This window comes from Carassius auratus, chromosome 50 (assembly GCF_003368295.1).
Source record: "Carassius auratus strain Wakin chromosome 50, ASM336829v1, whole genome shotgun sequence".
In the NCBI taxonomy this organism is placed as follows: Eukaryota; Metazoa; Chordata; class Actinopteri; order Cypriniformes; family Cyprinidae; genus Carassius; species Carassius auratus.
Genome location: NC_039292.1, coordinates 14280152 through 14295061, shown reverse-complemented (window position 1 = coordinate 14295061; position 14910 = coordinate 14280152). Strand labels below are relative to the sequence as shown.

The following is a 14910-nucleotide window of genomic DNA, read 5'->3' as shown; positions in this document are numbered from 1 at the left end:
GCACAGACTCTCAGACTATGATCCCATGCAGTTGAAGGATATCAAACTTGTTTTAGGACTGGTTTAAGAACACATATTGTTATATTTGTCTCCTAGCAATGAGGCACATGTTTCTGCATGAGTTTACTGCATTTGGAAAGACTTAATTTGTGGTACTGTTTAAAAGATCCTTAGTCGTTTAGTGTATAACGACCAGATATTGTCTATAATAATTTACAAAGATGGCAAGTGTATGATGCCTAGTGTTTTAAAATCAGATTTTAAAAGACATGTAATACATTCCTGCTTTAAGTCTATTCCATTATTAACTTTTTAGCACATACATTTTCAAACAAAAGGCATTATGGGCAATTTAACCCAAAAACCACACATGCACAGTCTATCAATTCGCCTAATCTTGAATTTTATACAGTTCGGATGGTATTAAAATTGGCATGTAGCCATGTCTTTATTCACTGATGCAAATACAAGCTTTATTTTTGGGTTAAGGTCTATAGCCATTATATTTAGCATAACATAAGAACAATAGAAGTCGATGGGAAGTCGCCATTAGTTCAGTAATTGTGTGTGTGTGTGTTGACAGGGTGGGAGACCGAACTTCTTCCCCTCTGCTCTGGTTCATCTAGCACATGCTATTCTGAGTCGCATAACACATTTACACACAAACATTCAAACTCTGTCAGTCTCTTACCGTGTTGTAGACTGAATATGCTGCCAGAACATTGAACAGGGCTTGCTGTCTGTAAAGGACAAGAAACACAGGTCAATCAAACTGTTCCCAGTATGATGCCGTGAGATTCATTTCACGTTTTCATGAGATGCTAAGTTACAACCCTAAGAAAATGTCATTATATTCATGCCAATGATGTTTACATATAATAATAATAAATTTTTTTTATATTATGTACATTTTATTTTATCACTGAGTCATTAAATCAAATATTGTTTTGGCTGAAAAAGTTGTACTTTTCAATTAACAATGATTTTGAAAATTATTTGAACCCAACATGAACTCAAACATTATGTTTTAAAATAATGTTATTTATTTATTATTATTATTTTTCATCATGGACATCCATCTTTTCAATTAATCCGACTACATTTTGTCCTGATTAATAATTCATAATGTCTGCAGATTTGAGAAGATTTAGCAATGCATAGCAAGACCCTTGGTAAGGGTAAAAAGGCCAGAGGAAACCAGAGTTGTGACTAGCGTGTCGTAGAAATACACATGAGCAACGCAAACAAACAGCAGATGTGTTAAACAGCACTTCCGCCCCATATCCTCTTATTGGCCAAGCAAAAATGTAGATAAAAAAATGTAGAAGTCATTGCTCAGAGCTTCCATCCGCCATGCACCATGAACAAAGTGGTTGGTGGTTGATCTACGTCTGTTGTGTGTGTGTGTGTGTGTGTGTGCTGCCCATGCAATCCACATAGCTGAAACCACTTTGTGCACTCCGTTCTACAAGACCCTTTCAGTTTACATTTACAAAAAGTAGGATGACACTTATACACAAATACACAGAAATATTATTGAGGGTTCATCTGGGCAACGTTTTGCTAAAAACTCATGATACACTCATTGGCTGTCAAATTGGGGGTTTAAACTATTATTATAATTTTTTTGTATATGTCTGTCCATTTTCAAGAGGATATTCAATCCCAAGTGGGTCTTTATGATTGTCCGGTAAAAAAGGAAATATTTTTTTCATGACACTGCGGCAGAACTTTAGTTGTTATGGACAGCACCAAAGTATTTATTTTGGGCATAATGGTAATGAGTCACCGGTTGTATCATTTCCTGTGAGGCCTCTTACAGAAACAGGAAGTTGAACAAAAATGCAGTAACAAAGAGGAAGTAGCTCTTGTTTTGGTTAAGTTTACAAGGTCTGAGCATTTCATTTCAGAACCATCTCTACCATGCCAAACAGACGTTGAGTCAAATGAAGATAAAGACTTTCTTGAGTGTGTGTGTGAGTTCATATAATATCTTTCGTACTTGACCCCAAAGCGTTCCATGAACATGATATGGTTTCTAAAGGTCCTGTTGACATCAAGATCAATCTGCTTAATTTCTGTTGAATACTTCTTGGCTTGTTCCTTCATTTTCTGCAACAACATGAAAACAAAAAAAAAGTTGGCAATAACAGTTATGTTTTACGGAGACTACAGAATATCCAAAACTGCAACTCAAAGTTAAATGTCAAACAGAATTGCAAAAAAATAAAAAAATCTAAAAAGCTTAGGCATCTGCTATTGGTCAGTAAACAGATAGTCCCACCCCAAACTGATGCTCAAGCAAACAGAGTAAATGGCCTAAGAGCAATATACTCAGAAAGTTAACCTACAAATGGCTTACCAATGATAATCTATGCATATTAAACTTATAGGATACATTTTTTTTAAACATTGGCACTATAATCTACTACAGAAAGAGCAGCATTAGCTTTCCACATGAAAAACAATACATACAATAATGGTTGTATAGTTTTTTACATATATAATACCTTGGAACTTACATAATAATCGTCAGACTACACAAAGCATGCAAACCAGAAACCTTTGTTATGAAATAAAACATAGTGCCAAGAGGGCAGATTGGAGACAAAACACATCTGGCTAATTTAAACCCAAACAATCACACAGGACAAACCAAAACCCAAACAAGCGAGTCATTGAATGAATGCACATCAAACAGCCGCTTTTCATTCAAAGGACCAACTGGAGCCCAAACACATCTCACAAACATGATTCCTGCAAAGCTCCTACCTCATACTTTCGGTAATTCGCCTCTTTCACCTTATCCACTTCCAGCAGCATCGCCCAGGCCTGACCACGCAGCTTTAAGGGAATCCCCTTGTATACCCGCTTCATCATCTGCAAAATGCACATAGGAAGAGGGGAAAAAAAACAGATGGCGAGATTTATTTTTGGGTCTTAAAGCTTCCAGATGTGCAGGCCTAAATTTCACTATAACACACAGCAGCCTTGAATGGCGTATTATGTGAATACAATGGCAACAACAGCAATAAGATAAGAGACTACAATGTTCAATTACTCAATATATTAATAAAATAAGCCTAACTATTTAACAATTGCTTCAAATGTGTCTCATCCAATTAAAGCTTTAAGGAACTATCACATTTATTAGTTACCTTTTCACTGTTGCAGTACTTGTCCCACTTTTTCACCATCTTAACCCATTTTTCCTCTCTTTCAACCTCCTGGAGTTTGTACTGGGGAAATGACACACAGAATTTTAGTCTTAAATCCAAAATGTACATAAAAATAATGACATTCATCATGAACACCATAATTCATTGGATTAACTTATCTAAACTGAAATTTTGCCACAAAAGATTTGACAGTCATTGCAGGTGCAAAGAAATATGATATCCTAATGTCACCTTCTCCTCCACCGTGGTTGGTGTCGGCAGTTCCTCTTCACTGCAAAAAACAAATTACAAAAGGGGAAACGGCTGTTTAATCTGTAGAAGTATTAAATGAATCAGAAGCTTCATTCAAATAACAACTAAGATTTTACTGTGGATTTATGAAAAACAATCCTGACAACACTGTTCTAGCAGTCACAATCAACTTTTGCCCAAAACAAACGTCTTATTCTTCATAACAACATAGTTCAGCTGAGCGTTTAATATCTTCAACTGAAGACAGAGGTTATCGTCTCGCTAGACTGAGTGTTAAAACTGCCAGGACAGGCGAGACTTACTGCAGGAAACCGAAGCGATCTGTGACCTTGTAGATGCTGTAGTCGGCATCCTCCCAGGGGTTAATGTGGACACCCTCATGCCTGCCCTGCAACCGGCCCAACAAACAAATTAAGAAACTGGACCAAAGGCAACAAACCCTCAAACAAACTGATGACTGGAACTCAAATAAAAACATGACTTGAAGGAATAGCTCACCATAAATGCAAATGTTATTCAGTGAAAACAGTTCAAAACAAATGTCGGTGGATTTTTGTATTTCTTCACTGACCAGTAAAGTAAAGACGCCTTGATTGATTTGCTTCTTCTAACCATGCAAGTTCTCTCTAATTGATTTACCTGGAGTGGTGTAAATTACTTTGGATTATTGTGATGTTTTTATCAGCTGTTTGGACTCTCATTCTGACGGCACCCATTCCATCGGTGAACAAGTGACGTAATGCTACATTTCTCCAAATATGATGAAGAAACAATCTCATCTACATCTTGAATGAACTGAGGGTGAATATCAGCAAATGTTCATTTTTGGGCAAACTATTTCCTTATGATACAAGAAACCCCCGGAATCCACAATTTCTGCTAACAGAATATATCCTGAACATCTTATCTGTCTAAGCTCCACTGCCTTAAAAGGTATCTGAAGTATGCAGAGAATTTCCAAGTTAGCAGACATGTAGTCAATTTTTGAGTGTAGCAGCACTGTTCCAGCTGTTGTCCATCAAAGGATTCTGGTTATGTCTGAAAGCTAAAACTTGCTTGTTTTGCAAGCTGTATGTGGAAGTATGAAGGCATGTTGTCAGGATCCATTGTTCATATAAAATCCTGTCTACTAAGATCTAGTCTCAGCCTCAGACGCCATGCCCACGGACCTTTGGTTAAACGTCTGATGCGTATGGGACACCAAAGTGGAAACACTTCAGGAGTGGCGAAGTCGTCATCGCATTGGTTGAATTCTACAGGATTTCTGAGACATGTGTGTCTGGTTCTTTAACGTTCAGCCTGGAAACTGTCCATGAATGAAGAAAGCTGTAGTGTTTACAACTGTGACGATGAGCGCTTATCAGGATTGACTAAACGCTGGATTATGATGCTAAAGAAAACGAACTGTGATTGGTCATGTCAGTCAAACGGCCTCATGGGCCAAAGAAAGCGGCCATAAATTTCAGACCTTCAGCCATAAGACTGAAGGTCTGGCTATGCGAGACTAACTAAGATCTGACAAGTTTTTGTGAATGCACTGGAAATTTTAATTTGTTAACTTTACTTTAATTCTTGAAAACCTATTGTCTCAAAAAAATCTAGTTAAGGTTAGTTGGTATATTCAAGTTTTCATAAATTGGCAACCAATTAAGAGCAGAAGAAACTAATACAGAGGAACACATACTACAGTACCTAAATCTCATTTGAATTAGTTTCATATGAAGGCCATCCAATCCAGTTCCTGGAGGGCCACTTTCTTGCTCCAACCCTAATTAAATTCACTTGTACCAGCTTACCAAGTTCTTCAAACTTCCAGGTAAATGTGTTGGAGCTACACTCTGCAGGATACAGACCCTCCAGGAGCAGGATTGGACGAGCCAAGAACAACAAACTGCAGTAACTTTTGAAGTTTAGTGGTAAAATAAATGGAATAATTCATAGTCTTTCCCTTGAGCAAGACACTTAAACTTAGGCTCCTCCAAGCACTGGCATACCCCAAATCTTGGTGTACTGCTACTGCAAAGGCCTCTGATCATTGACCACTTACTACTTTACTTGGGCTACTTTGTCAATATGCATTTCTGTCCATTTACTGAGGGTCATGTCCCCTTGTCTGGACATAGCTCAACCAGTCAAAGTTCAAAACTTAGGTCAACAATTATAAAAAGTCTGAAGGTATACAACTAAAAGGATGTAACTTGCCTTCTCATATTTTTCGATGATCTCAGCCCGTTCTTCAGCTATTAGAGTATCAATGTCCTTCTTCATCTCAAAATCTGAAAAAAGGCACAAAACAAACAGAAACCCTTGAGCAAACTGGATTCTCTAGATGCATGCAAACATGTTGTTTAGACGTTGTTGAATATGACACATTACTAATACAATGCTGAACCACCTTCAGGTCCGTTTGGCTAAAATGCATGAAAATTATCAGTTGCAACAAAATTCCACCAAAATACCAACATTCATCCAAGTTGTGCCTGAAGCTGAAAAACATCAATGTAGGGCTGGGCAAAAATGTTTTATTTCCGCAATCAATGAATCTGCCATCTCATTATGATGATATGAATACACAAAGTTCATCCCCAGCTGCTCTGAGAGTCATTTCTTTAGGATTTTATTGTTTAATTTGACAAAACTACCATCATATATACACAGCAGCTGCAAGATCCTCATGGCAACCCGTCAAAATAAAAGTTTTTTTTTAAATGTGAAGAAACTGTTAAAAATATATTACTACTTAGCAGACTTAAGACTCAGTGTAACAACAGTGCTACTACTAATAATCAATTTTAATATTTTTTATTTTTAAATATATAATCATTTGTTTTATTTTTATTTTTTACAGCAAACCTCTGTTTAGCAGCACTTTCTTTGTCAGAAAATAAAATGTATTTTAATTTGATTAGGATGAATTAAATTGTTTTATGCCTTCATCTGGTTACAAGAAAAATTAAGAAAATTAAAAAATTTTAAATAGCATTTGTATAAAAAAAAATATTCACTGAATGTAATAAAATAAATATATAGAAAAAAATTCAAACTGAATTTAGAGCTTGTGAATCTAAATTGAATCGGGATATCTGAATCGACACCCAGCCCTACATCCATGTGATGAGGTGTTCCACGTTTATCTTGAGCCAAAAACAGACAAGTGCTGTGATGTCAGCTAATTCTTCAGACAACATTCTTGTCAGGAAAAGTGCTGATAGCCATAAGCCTAAGTGGGCAATCCATCAATAATTACACATCACTGTGCAGGCCAACAATTAAGCCTTTACCTTTCCATGTAGATGACACAATGCATGGTTCTCTGTTCAGATTCATACACAAACCCAAGCTTTGATGGCTATTTGATATTAGAGCAAGTACATTTACAGTTCTGTGCTTGTAACTAGCCCCACTTGTGGCCTAAAGCAAGATAATCTTGTTATTTGAATGAACCATTCATAATTCATAAAGTCATTTTGAATTAAAATGTAACTCAAAAGTGTGACTCTAAGTTAGACCAATTGGAATATAGATAGAAAACGTAAATATTTCACACATTTTGAAGAAATTAAGACTTGTTTGAGGAGTCAAGATAACCGTGAAGGAAATGTTACTTAGTCTTATGAACCTCTGTGACGACACTATGACATTAACAGAGCAGGACTGCCACAGCTGATACTCACCACCATGTGCTGAAACCTGCTGAGGTCTGCTAGTTCACATTCTCTGTGGACAGGTGGGACTCTTACAAGAGTCTATAGTTCACCAGGCAACTGCTCTGCTGAGACACATGGGCACCTTTCTCTGTTTAACCACCTGTCCCATTCACAACATCAGCTCACAAAAATGGAAACCAAAGATTCCCTTTCAAACTTCCCTTCACTCTCTCTCAAAAAAAGTGCTAAAATTGTACCTTCAGGGGTACAACAGCTTGTCACTGGAGCAGTACTTCATTTACCCCTAATGTAAACATTATGGGTTAGTGATGGGTCGGGTCGATCTTGAACAATTCGTTTATTTTTAATCAATCTTTAATATGACTCGGAAACGACAAGTTGTCCCAGCAAGGTATTCGTTCATTTCATCTTGACCGTGCAACATCAAATAGGGACAGAATTCAGGAAACAGAAATGGTTAGTTCATCTCCCGAGTCTTCGGGTCCGAGTCATTCATAAATTTGTGAATTTCTGTGATAATTCTTTTCTATACCTAATGTGGTGATAAAGAGTTGGTTAATGCTTTAAAATGTATCCATTTGACGACTTCGACCAGAGGACTCGACTATTTCTGTTTGTGGTACAGACTGCATAGCCTCTCTAGTCTATGGTGCTATTACGTGATGAATAAATGACTCAAACCTGAAGACTCAGGAGATCATTTCTCTTTCCTGTAAAGACTGTATAGCTTTACTTTACGGGGATGTGACGTGACAAGAACAAACAACCCAAAGACTCAGGAGGTGAACTATCAGACTGCACAGCCAGCTGTAGGGCTTTGCTGCATTATAGTTTATATAATGTGATCAGTGTGTGAGTATATAGATGTGTTGGCGAATTTGGATATTAACACATAACATTTTAATTATATTCTGCTGAAATGAACGAAATGACTTGAAAAAGGATTCGTTCATTTTGTTGAACGAGATTCAAAGATCTGAGTTAGTAAAATGATCTGAACTTCCCATCACTATTATGGTTACATATTACTACTGTAAGGTACTAATGTGCACCTTTAAGGCTGGTTCACACGGGACGATTTTAAAATTGTCGGCCGATTTTCCAAACCTGAGAGACCCCACACACGGCGATAAAAAATCACGGGTCTAACAGTTTTGGTCGTTCAGTGTGTGGTGTGCAGCCACACGGCAATATCAACACATCACACACGAACCGATTTGACTCCCGAGCATTCCCAGGTCAGACGGGAAATCTCCCAAAATCCCTCGAGATCAAACGTGACTTCAGAGTAAACAATCATGGCGGACGAAGAGGATGCAGTGGCCATAGTTTGTGTACTGGGTCAAAGAGATGGTCAAAGAGGTGGACACAATGCGAGCATGGACTATACTTGCTACATCATGATATGGAGATAAGTTGTTGTTTTCTCTCATATAAATGTTGTTACGTACTACACAGATTAATTACCATTGAAATAAACGTTCATATATTCGTTTCCATGTACTCTGGTGGACTGCAGTTGTGGCTGTAGTTATGCCCATCGACTTATTTGTATTTGTTATATTTGTTATATTATATACACCGGCTGTTTTGTACTTCCTCACCGCCTCGTCACCTCGCTTTCTGATTGGCTACACGCTACAGTCCACAGGCTGCGTGATTGTTTGTCCTCTGGGGACACCACACACGAGAAGAAATCAGGCCAAATAAATCCAACATGTTGGATATCCCCGATTTGAGATTGGATCGTTCCCGACGTTCTTCCGAGCAGAGGAGAGCAGTCTTAACACACCACACATGGCAGGAATATTTGATCAGATTATTTTACGATAATCGGAGCATCCTAAGATTGTCGGAAGGGGTTAATCGGGGCTAAAATCGGCCTAATTATCCTGCCATGTGAACCAGCCTTTAGGAATACAGAATGTGCAAAACACAAGATTTTGTACCCCTTAAGGTACAATCTTTAGGGAGTATTCTTTTTTTTTTTTTTGACAGGCCTTTATATGTTAGCTAGATGTTTTCGTCTGTGTAACACAAAAAGAGAAACACAATAATGTACAAATCAACAGCCCACATCCCCTTTCACTTTCATTATATGAAAAACATTGTTAATTACATTATTCACCATTTCTTCTTTTGTGTTTCACAGAAGAAATAATTCATACGCTGTACAGATTTGCAGCAACATGATAAGTTAATAATGAAAAAGCACTATCCTAATTCTTTCTGCAGATCATCATCAAGCTCTTGAGAGGCCACGATAAACAGATCACAGGCTAATTTACCGCAGTCTCGCGGTCGGGGAAACTAATGGCATGACAGAAATCATGAGATCAAAAATGTGGGCCACTACAAGTAGGATTACTAGCAATATCTGCATAAACATACAAAAGCAATAAATGGTGAAAGCTATGAAACACTTTTCTTTAAATAAACCAGGGTCAAGCCTAATCAAACAGGTTCATCACTGTCTAAGTAAAGGTTACAGCCAAAGTTGTGTTTCAAATTTCTCAGGAAGTTAAAGTCATCTGCAGATCCTAAAGGGGTCATATGATGCAATTTAAAATTCTCCTATCTCTTTAGGGTGTTACAAGCTATTGGTGCATGAAGAAGATCTCTAAAGTTGCAAAGACTAAAGTCTCAAATCCAAAGAGATATTCTTTATCAAAGTTAAGACTAGTCCACCCCCCCTTAAAACGTCTCATTCTAACATGCCCCCAAGGCGTGTTCCCACTGTGTGGGAAGATTTGCATAACACCGCCCAAATATTCACGCAAAGAATGGTGGTGCAACTTTTATTCTCACAGTTGCCGCCGCTACCATGTAGAGGAGTCGCTGTGTGTTTCGTTGTGGAAGCGAAACTACTTGATTGGCCTTTCAAAAGAGGACACGACTAGAAATCAGTGGTTAAGTTGTATTTCAACACTGTTCCAGAACAGTCCAAACCAAATATTTAGAAGGGTGCTGTGCATTTTATGGAGGATGTTTTCCTGAACCAGCAGCCGTCAATGTCAATGCAGCCTGTGGCACAACGGCTGTTTCTATAAAGTTGGGCAGTTCAGACGTTGCCGGGACAGTCTGGCGCTTCTGACTCACAGCTTTTAAGTACATTATTTATATTTAAATAATATGCCATGATGATTCAAACACGAGTTTTGAGCACTGAAGGGTAGGCTTGTTTGTTGTTTCTCAGATCACAAATGCAGACATGGTTTTATGTTTACGCGGCGCAATATGCAACACGTAAAAAGACAGTATAAGTCATTATAACCAGTAATTACGTCGAAACTGGATGCAGCAAATGCCTCGTTTGTAATGGGTTTGATTGGTTTTGTCTTGTGTAGTGATGTCCAAATCGCGAACGATGGATCTTCTTATTGAACCGGTCAAACCAGTTCACCAAATCGGACGGAATCATTCGAAATGGTTTTCATCTCCAGTACACTAATCCACAAATTACTTAAGTTATTCGGTTTATAAGCATGCCTTGCATTCCCTCTGACGTGAAATAAACCAATATCCAATAAGTTATTCAGTTATTTCTAACAGTACATTGACTGAACTGTTAAAAGAGAGCCGATGTTGGGATGTGCTGCTGGCCTGGGAGATGGCACAGTATGTTAACGGGTGTAACATTGATGTCACATGCTTGAGGCATTCGGTCAATCACAATGCACTGGAGAGCTGGCCAATCAGAGCACACCTCGCTTTTCAGAACGATGAGCTTTGTAAAAATCGATGCGTTACATAAGGTGGGGCATAGAGGAGAAACAATAATGTACAGTATCTGGAAAATAATGTGTTTTTATAACCTTAAACCGCATAAAAAAATTGCATTACACCCAGTACACAAAATAGGGAACACAAAATGTTCTTTTTATCAGCATCATATGACTCCTTTAACAAATAACCACATGCTTTCAATTACGAGTCTGCTGCCATGCAGCCATTCTTCTTTGAGGTTTCAGACAAAATCGGTGGCACAATTTAAGAGCAATTTTCTGAGAAGCTCAAAGTCCAGATAAATGAAACTAAACTGCTTTGTTAATATTAAGAATTGAAACTTTTTGGATATGGTTTTATCAATTTTGACACCATAAGATGAAACTAATCAAGTAAAATGACTTGAAGCATTAGCCTAATTTTCACTCACACAACTACAGCATGCATCATTCTGCTCCTTTAACACTAAATGCCAACTCTAAATCCACAGTTACATCCTGATGAAAACGCCATGTGATGTTCAGCCAAAGGTTTACATGCGTGTCACCACCACCAGGCTGTTGTTTGCACACCAGGAGTGTTTCCTTTGTGAATACAATTAGTCACAGGTCAGCAGTTGAAGGGGAATGAAACGTGCTGATAGAGATAGATCCTTAACACTGATCTGTGTTCGGGTCACCTGTTTTTAATAGCAGTAGCCAATACTCAGACATGCAACAGGAGCAATACACACAGAGGAGATGCACTAAAGTTTACATGGAAGTGTGAATATTCACCATCAGCTTTGGATTCGTTTTTACTTCATGAAATACTTGAACTTCCCTAATTAGGTTATATTTAATAAACTGTGTACAAAAGAAAAGTTAAGATACACGAGTTTCACATCAGGCTCTGACTTTCCATAGACTGACCTGACAACTTAGTTTGAAGTTATGTAACCAAGCTGCAGAATTTCACCGAAACCCAAGAGTCAAACAACCAATTAATTAAGATCCAAGTACAATAAATAAATAGTGGTCTTGTAAGATCTCATGTATGCCATTGATCTTCTCAGTCTGAGATAGGGAGAGAACAAGTCTGGACTATTACAGTACAATAACATCCCATCTCTAGGTACACTGCCAAAACAAACTCCTCAAACTCTCAGCCTACATGACAGTTTAGCATGTGATACACTTTCCCTGGGAAACAAACAGTTGATTTAATAATTAACCACATAACAACAACTTTTATAAGATGAAAACTACTACCTCTTCACTTGATGTTGTTCCCTCAGAGATTATAACAGCGACCTTTCCTGTAACTGGCCCCGGTATCCAAGTGTTGATTAATTCATCTTTGGACACTGGGGTGGTTCTGAACTTGTTTTAAGAATGCGGTTGTTTAGGCTTTGCTTAAGAAACAAGGTTTGGATGAAAGTTGCCTCAATAATTATTGGCCTGTCTCTAAGTTATCATTTTATTTCATTAGAAAAGGTTGTGCAGTTACAATTGATCCAGTTTTTAAATGCAGCTAACTTATTTGAATCTTTTTAATCTGGTTTCACTGCTTATCATAGTACAGAGTCTGACTTCCTAAAACATTTTGCTTGATGAAAGTAAAAATGCTGTATTGATACTACTTGATATTACTTCTGCCTTTGACTGTGTATATCATAATGTTCTTATCTGACATTTAGAGCATTTAATCAGTATCAAGGGTACTGCCTTATTCAGCTCATATCTTAAAGGCAGTTTTTTTCTGTAGAGTTATGTATGTTCTCTTCATCTTCTGCCCTTATTATTAGTGGACTACCCCAGGGTTCTGTTCTGGGCCCACTTCTTTTTAAACTATACATGCATGCACTGACTGTGGGATAGTATTTAAAAAAAGTTTCATTTCATTTATATGCTGATGATACACACTTTTACTGACCGTTGAAAGCTGGAGATTTCATTCAACCATTGTTTGAATGTATCTCAGATATTAAAAAATGGTTGTCAAATAACATTCTCCAACTTAATGAGGAAAAATCTGAAATAATAGTTTTTTGGTCCCCCTAAATTAAGGAGCTGGGCAATCATTTCCCCTAAATTTCCTCCCAGATTAGGAACCTTGGTGTTATCCTGGACTCAGAATTATGTTAAACAGAACATTACTATTGTTGTTGATTTGCTAGCTTTGGGCAAAAAACAATGGACAGTTCTTTGTTTTTGAACACCGGGCATACTGTATAATCCATCAGTCAAATAATGATAAAAAGTATATTTCTCATGCATTTTAATGCAATATTTTCAATGCATTGGGTTAGTTCACCTAAAAAAACAAAAACACAATTTAAAATAGCTCAGCCTGTTTCCCATGAACCCGGTTTTCCCCCTGGACTCTTCAGCTGCGAAAGCTCAAGTGGCCTTCTCAACTCTGGATACTAAAGAAAGGTGTTGAGGTGAGAGGAATTTAAGAGTGTCTGGAACGTTCGGCATCTTAATGTCACAAACTTTAACAGTGTTTTTATCAGATCCACTGTAATGAAAAATAGCAGACACTACAACACTAAAGAACTCCAGAGAAATGCTAACAATTTTGCAGAGCTGTCCACGAAAGTTGTTGAGATACATTAAAAACATTTTTAAAAATGTCTAGCTGCAGACATCCTAGCAACCTGAAAAGGTTCAAATGAGCAAGATATGAATTTCTGGTAATTACAGATAATTTCCAGCAGCCTGATCAAGCAAATCATAATGATGAAGTGTGAGCGTGTGACTCACATCACAACAAACTACGGTGTTTCTAGAAGTGACAAAAAAACCCCATGAACCTATTATTAAACGACAGGCTGGCTACATGTTAGTTTCTTTCAAGATGATCTAATAGAGTATTGCATAAACACATACAACAAATCAGAAGTCTGAAAAATGTACAGATGTCACAGTTCAACTTTCAGCGGCTGTAACATTTCGCTTAACCTTCCAACAATATGAAAAGCAAAATGTAATGATGTAAGGCCCTTCTCAAAGTGTCTCCAACACTCTTATGGTGTTTCTGAGGATACACACATGTGCAGCAGGTCACACATGTCAGTGTGACTGTGGTTCACTAGTTCTCACTGGAGGGTTTCAGAAACAGAAACACATGGTTTCCGTAGGCCCACTTCCTCTGGTTAATGTATTTTAATAAAATTCAAAAAGAACATCTAATCCAGAGACTTCTGGCAACACCTTGAATGCAGTGAGGCATTGAGAACACATCTAAGTGTTTAATATCAGCTAGCTATACACAAGAGCAGCCGACTCGAGTGGAAACCGGCGTGGGCCACGCCTCGAGCCCTGAAAGAAGGTAAGGAAGTAGGTTTGCGACCACAATGCATCCTGTCCTTCTGAAGTTCAAGGTTTCAACACGAAACAGCGTCTCATGGGAACAACCAGCAAATGTTGAACTGCATTGTAACTAAAGCTGTGTTTACGTTCTCATATCCATTCTGAAGTCAAGTCACATTTCACATTTTAAATATTAATACATGGCAAAATGTATATTTGGGAAGCTTAACGTGACCCGGGAAGGATTTTATTTGGATATTGATACAATTCAGTTTATATATATATATATATATATAATGTATGATAATTTGAGCTATCGGTGTATAACCTGATAAAAGTCTCCAACGGCAACATCAGTTTCTCGTGTCGTGCAACTAAAGTCACATTAAGTTTTATTTACTCGCAACTTTTATATTAAAAAACAAAACAAAAAACAAGATCAGGTTTTCTAGCGTCTAGACAAAATAAACTCTCTGAAAGCAAAACTTTAGCAGACTTCAGTAAGTTCAACAAGCTTTCATCTGAGCTGTTTTCATGCACATATACGCGACAGTAACAGCGCTAGACGATTGAAGGCATTAGTATCAAACTGAACGGGAATAAAAACAGCATTATAACCCAATGAAATGTTTTACCTTTGAAAACAGATGCTCGGCGCTGCACAGGCTGTTAGTAAATAATCGGTGTGTTCATAGTGAAGCCGCTCAGACAGTGTGTACAGACTAGACTCCTCAGACCAAGAGAACAGAGTGAGAATGAGTGAGTGAGTGTGTGTGTGTGTGTGTGTGT

General features: G+C 37.7%; 1 protein-coding gene across 1 annotated transcript in view; it reads right to left on the bottom strand.

Annotated features, from left to right (window-relative positions):
- Positions 1–14910, bottom strand: part of LOC113067108 (USP6 N-terminal-like protein) — a 19803-nt gene extending 4893 nt beyond the window's left edge. Inside the window, exons 1-8 of the mRNA XM_026239374.1 lie at positions 14757–14910; positions 5634–5707; positions 3734–3819; positions 3411–3450; positions 3159–3239; positions 2773–2880; positions 2003–2112; positions 692–740 (exon numbers count right to left, since the gene is read on the bottom strand). Of these exons, the coding sequence (XP_026095159.1) occupies positions 692–740; positions 2003–2112; positions 2773–2880; positions 3159–3239; positions 3411–3450; positions 3734–3819; positions 5634–5699 (540 nt within the window). The 5' untranslated portion in view covers positions 5700–5707; positions 14757–14910. The remainder of the gene's footprint in view (positions 1–691; positions 741–2002; positions 2113–2772; positions 2881–3158; positions 3240–3410; positions 3451–3733; positions 3820–5633; positions 5708–14756) is intronic.